The 6098-nt window shown below is 48.6% G+C and overlaps 1 protein-coding gene across 1 annotated transcript; it reads right to left on the bottom strand.

The window, feature by feature from the left end:
* On the bottom strand, positions 1 to 4479 carry LOC119442850 (uncharacterized). The gene is made up of 2 exons (XM_049662424.1): positions 4316 to 4479; positions 1 to 2332 (listed from the first exon to the last, which is right to left on the bottom strand). Exon 2 carries the CDS (start codon positions 2123 to 2125, stop codon positions 44 to 46), a length of 2082 nt encoding a protein of 693 aa, XP_049518381.1. The 5' UTR covers positions 2126 to 2332; positions 4316 to 4479; the 3' UTR covers positions 1 to 43.
* Positions 4480 to 6098: the final 1619 nt, after the last annotated feature.

Genomic DNA, 6098 nt, shown 5'->3' with positions numbered 1-6098 from the left:
TTTATTAGAAAAAAAGTACTCTGCGTTCACGGAAATTGAGCCCTCAGGACAGTAATGTCTTCATCAGATTACCAATGCTGTCAGCGCCAAAGTCAGTCTTTCCTTCCACATCAACCGCCAAGCTGACCGATCCTTTGATTTCAAACTTTGTCCGGTCACCGGAGCTGTCAGACTCTGAACTCGACGACTCCGAGCTTGAAGATTCCAGGCTGTTGGACGAGGACTTCGAAGCTCCAGCCGAAGCGTCGGACCGTCCTTCGCCTCCTTCTTCAGAGGTCGACGGCTCCGTGTTCCGTATAAGTTCCAAGAATTTATCCAGCCTATCGTTAAACTGCTTCACCTCTGCATCTGTCATCGAGTTACTATTTTCAGATGCCTTTCCAGCTTCAGCCTCAGGCGAGATCACGCTTCTTTCTATAGATTCGGCACCCTCGTCGCTTTCGTCGCTCATGTCACCTTTAGCGAAGTTGTACACGGTGGCGAGTACTTTGAGCTTGTCTGACACCGTCAGGTCCGAGTCGGTCAAGGCGTGGTAAAGAGTTCGCAGCGCCCTCCTCCGGTGATCGTCCAACTCGCTCTCGAGCGTTTTGAGCCGGCGCAGCACGTTTTGCGAATAGACGTCGTTCGGTGACACGCCGACTCCCATACCACTCTGCTGCATCTGGCCGAGCAGCCTGCGGTACGTCCGAATGCGTCTCGTGAAGTACTCGCCGTTTTCCTGCATGTCCTTAGGAGTCAGCAGCTCCTCGAACATGCGGTTCATAGCGGTCAGCCTCCTCTCGAAGCTCTCCACCATTTCGGACGTGATGCGCTGGTCGCTGTCGTTGGATCCGTCTGTCTTGGCCAACGACCTCGCCTTATCCGTAGTCTGAAACAGACCGGCGGGAGCGTCCTTTTTCGTCGCACTGTTTTGGGATAGAAGTGTCATACCACCGCCGAGACCATCGTTTGAGAGGTCCAACATAGGACCCCGATCGTTCGCCCTCCTGGTCTCCGGGACGGCGTATTCAGAGCTTTTCAGCAAATCCCTAATAGACCTTCGCGTGAACGTCCTCTTTATTTTCTCGGTGTTCTGTTTGGTAAGGTCAACTTTTTGTTTTATGCCTTCAGATCCTGAGACTGCGTAGCCCTTGTTGACTGCTGTGGGATAGTAAGTACAGTCGTACCAGCCGCGAGTCATTCCTGGATAGTAATAGTGACGATGATAGTCTGGGTAGTAGCGGTTATAATGAGCTCCGTACGGGTACGAGCCACCACCAGAGTACTTTCCAGTCGAATAGCCTCTGTAGCCATTACTGTAGCTGCTACCTTGATTATAATACGGATATCCATACCCATAGCCGTAACCATAGCTCTGAGGACTGTAATAGCCAGTACTGTAAGAGGGGTGACCTACTTGGCCACTACCGCTTGCGTAGTATGTGCCATGACCATTTCCGTAAGAAGCATGCCCACCTCCGTAGTTCGGCTGTACTCCATAACCCATACCGTAGTAAGGGTAGTTTCCGTAAGTGTTAGAGTACGGGTAACTGCCATAGCTACCCCCTGCGTACGGATAGCCACCGCTGTACGGATAGCCGCCGCTGTACTGATGGCCACCGCTGTACGGATAGCCACCGCTGTACGGATAGCCACCGCTGTATGGATAAGAGGGTGCGTAACTTCCGCAGCCACTAGAATAACAGCCATAAGAGCGGGTGTAGTCTCCACCGTAACCGCTCTGCCCGCCGTACAATCCCCCTCCGTAATATCCACTCCTGTAGTACGGGTAGCCAAACTTGTCATTACCGCTAACATATGGGTAAACGGCACCGGAGCCGTAACCGCCGTAGTGTCCACCGTAGCTGGGGTAGTTAGAGCTCGTTTGAGGCGGGTAGCTAGAGCCCATTTGAGGTGGGTAGCTGCTTCGCCTATAGTAGCCCACGGCCACGTAGTACGGCTGCCACCAGCTGTCGCTGTAGCCGGAGCCAGCCTGACGGCGAGTAACCTTGGCCTCCAGCACCACCACTCCAGCCACCGTGCTCGAACGAAGGCCTCCTGTTGAACTGCCTCCACCACTCGTATGTGGTGGGAGGCGGGTGATAGGCGGGAGGTCGGTACGACCAGGAGTGAGGATAGTAGCCATGGCTAGGGTAGCGGTTCCAGTACCCGTTAGGGTTATAACCACCGAAGTGAGGTCTGTAGCTGGGCGGGTAATACGAGTGATTCGGGTTGATGCCTGGTGGCGGCGGCGGCGGCGGCGGGGGTGTCGTGGCAGGTGGAGGCTGGTCGGTGGCAACGTCCGGCGCGTCTGTTGTGTCGTCCTGAGCCCCGGCCGGCCAGCAGCAGCAGGCTGCAGACACAAAAGAGAGTCAGATTTTATCACATTTTAGCTGCACCTTGCGTCAGCCGCATACTACTACCTCTGGTACTATATATAATTACGTTATAAAAAACGTCGGTCCTTTCGAAATTATGACTGTTTGGACTTGTTGATTAGACATCATGACAAATCGTAGTGCAGAAACACACAGACGGACAAAAAGAAAGACACTACAAACGAGCGCTAACTACCAACAAAGGATTATCTCCGGCGACCCAGTGTCGCCATTTTACTTGCGTGATTCACTTTCTTAATTAAGAAGGTTAAATTCATATCTAAAAGGTGTACAGATTGGGTGCTCAAAAACCCTAACCAAGCCGAGGTATTGTTACTGCCTCTACACTTTCACGTGTAAGCTTGTCGCTGTTTCTTCTGACAAAACTACACTGAGAAAAAAGCGGTTCAGAAAGCGTAGTTTTGTCAGCAGAAACAGAGACAAGCGTGCGCGCGAAGTTACAGAGGCAGAAACAATATTTTGGCTTGGTTATGCGTGTGTGAGTACCAAATCTGTGCACCTTTCAGATTTGCGAGTACCTCATCTGGGCACCTTTCAAATAAGGAGTTAACCTTATTTACAGAGTGTAAACACGGGTCACTGAAATAAACCTTTGTTTATTTAATATTTAATATTTAATAAGCCCAATATAGCCTCTCCACATAGGGCAAGCGCCAGTCCTGTGTACTCGTCTCGTCCTGGTTTCTTTCGCGCTTCTATTTTTCTTCTCAGTTATGAACCAACTCGCCCAAGAAAATGTTTTACTAAAGCACATGGCAAGACATGTTTAGCTCAGGAGACTAACAAAAAAAAAGGAATGTTAAAATATCCGCAAGGCGTGTCTTTATTGTAACCTTCGAATAATTACGGCAGTCCTTTCCCCTCATGACTCTTTGAATACGTCTATCGGGTTGCCTCTAGGCTAGTTGATAAAATTATTCAATCCCGTATTCTGTTAGATTTCCATTCGAATATACAAATAAGAAATAACTTCTACAGAAATTCGCAGGCAAAAGAAGTTTCATAAAAGGCGAAAATTAGAATCTTACCCGAATGCACCATAAAGTTATAAAAGAAAGCTATACAGGTTTCTAAGAAAGGCAGTTTCACTGCTGATGACGACAGCTTCGCCGCTGCGAAGCGGTCTTTCTGAGGAACCCATGGGCTTCCTTAGTGGATGGTATTCTTTTCATTTTCATGGACATTGCTTTGTCTACATATAGTTCAGTCATTTCCCCACGGTACACTTTTAACCACAGGGAAAGTGCTACAACGCATTGTCCTCGCCTTCCATTTGCCTATTCTATCTACACAACATCCACAAAGTCTTTGTGACGTACAATACGCAAGACATTGCTGCACTGTAATATTACTGCATCCTATGCTCCTATACTAGCGTAGGGCCTCATTTGTGGACTTTCTCTTGCAACAGCTGTACTTTCTCAGGTCATTTGGGCACCGGGCATAGTGGGGTTGTCAGAAGAGTACAGGAAGATGTAGAGATCGATCCCTGAAGTCTTTTTAATATAACTGCTCTGCCCTTGTCACGCCATTATGCATAAACGTTAAACGTTGTCCATTTCACTGTTTACTGAAATAAGCATCGCCCTTTCTTTAGTGGAGTAGGGGAGGGGGGGAGGGGACATAGTTGTCTTTCGTTGTGTTACCAGCAATGCCTCCTTTTCTGTCCGTAAGGAATGCGGATGTCAGTACGAGGAGCCACTCTTTTGGGACGCGAAAGGATCGATGGTCGATGTAGCCAAATAAGACATTAATTAATAACACTTGAAGACATCCTACTCCATGACACTCCGCAGCGCGAGAGGTGAACGCGTTACGTTGCGACCCCTCTCCCGTTTGGTGTTCGCCTCTTTCGTATACTAGCGTAGCAATGAGTATAGATAATGATGCATTTCAAGGGCACGCATGCGTTAGCGTAAAGGGAGACTCATGCATACCTGTGAGGGCCGCGCAAATCAGCAGCGGTGCTCGCATGGTCGTCCTTCTTTGGTGAGCGTGTGTCTCTGGCGGCGTCCGCGAGCCCACTGTCGGTGGCGGGTCAGCGTGGCGCGTAGCGGCAGTATACGGTTCGGCTATCCGTGCGCGCAGTTCGCGGCTCGCTTTCGCTGTGTTTGTCCCTCGCTCGAGCCGATTCACCTGGCCGCTGGGTACACAGGACCTCGTTGGAAACGTGAACGCGCCTACGGCGTTCCTCGGCCGTTGCCTACGTTTATTCCCCATTCCTTTCCTCCTTTTTTTTTTTTTCTCATTATTATTTGTCCGTCCGGACCATGCGCAGCGGTGTGGCGGAGCGCCATCGCCTCTGTGCACACAATACGGACTGGAGCTGTCGTCTCCCTGTACACTCGTGAAGCGAAGACTGACGCCCGCCGCCAGCATGGCATATAGAGCCGCGTGCCCTAATTTCACATTCAACTTGATACGACCAGGGAAGCGCACTAACGGAGGACTGCACCATCATCCGATTGTCGTCCCCGGCGTAATAAAGCCCACTACAGAACGATGGCGCCTTCCATAAAGAAAGGAGAAATCTCCCTGGCCCATTTCAAGTATCCCCGATTAGCGACGTAGAGCGACAACGACACATAATATTTGATGACTGCATTTCTCTACCTTGCACCACCTCTGTTAGTAACATTGGAACCCTGAAACAAAGGTCAACAAGGATGGTATCTCCCCTTTTCTCTTTTAACACAAACCGCTGGCTATCCGTTCTACGCATCACACTTCCTGGCTATATATAGCCTGAAGCCTGCACATAACCACCGGCTATAACCGCTGCACGCGTTGTGAGAAGCTGCAAGGTGCGCGGAATCCATTTATTTGAGTGTACATTCCAGGATGCTGGCTCTGTGACAAGATATTCACGAAAAACAGCCTTTCAACGCCCCGCGAACGATGTATGCGCTCGTTGTTAAGAGCTACTTTGTATGCTAACTGCTTATTGCGCCCTCGTAGCCTATACCTTGGGCATATAGCGGTGAGTTAGCTGCATGTTTAGCCCAGCTCAGATAAGCCGGCAAGGCCGGTACACTTTCAATCTCCAACGGCCGAAAACTCTTAATTTCGCTTAATTACGTTCACTTTGACTGTAACCAGTTTATGTTTGAAATGAACTCAGACGAATATAATTGTTCATTCATTAGCGAAACGCCATATTCACTGGTAGCATGTTATTTCCTGCTAGGCTGCATATTTCATTGCTTTCAAGGCCTTCTTTCGTTTCGTTTTCAGCAAGTGGGCTGAGATACAGGGGTGGTAGAATGGCGAAATTTTCCAGTCGAATCGAATACGAATATTCGAGAAAAACGATAACCGAATATTGAGTCGAATATCGAATATATTTTTTATCATTTCTAAAACAAAAAATATATGAAGTTTGAGGGGAGGCCATTAAAAAAAAAACTATATACATTGTAGTAATGTTCACAATGTGACGTACTGACAATTTTGGAGCTTGTAAAGGATAAACAACTACTTTATCTGGGGCACCATGTCAATGACAGTGGTAATCAAATAAGGGAAGAGCATGTTACCAGATGCACGTACGAGGGTATGTTGATAAGTATTGGTCTTACACAGAAAGACAGTGAGCTAGGTAGCGATAAGTTGCTGGGTATAATGGCCAATTTGTCTACATTCAATGGACAGCTACGTGTGTTTGCAGCTTATTTCAATTTTTCGGATCCAAAGCGAACATGGAAACACCTTAATTAAGAA

This window comes from Dermacentor silvarum, chromosome 2, assembly GCF_013339745.2.
Source record: "Dermacentor silvarum isolate Dsil-2018 chromosome 2, BIME_Dsil_1.4, whole genome shotgun sequence".
In the NCBI taxonomy this organism is placed as follows: domain Eukaryota; kingdom Metazoa; phylum Arthropoda; class Arachnida; order Ixodida; family Ixodidae; genus Dermacentor; species Dermacentor silvarum.
This window is presented reverse-complemented; position numbering and strand designations above follow the sequence as displayed.

What these genes read in the sequence shown, in the direction of transcription:
- LOC119442850 (XM_049662424.1), bottom strand. Translation starts at nt 2,125, where the DNA reads ATGGCTACTATCCTCACTCCTGGTCGTACCGACCTCCCGCCTATCACC.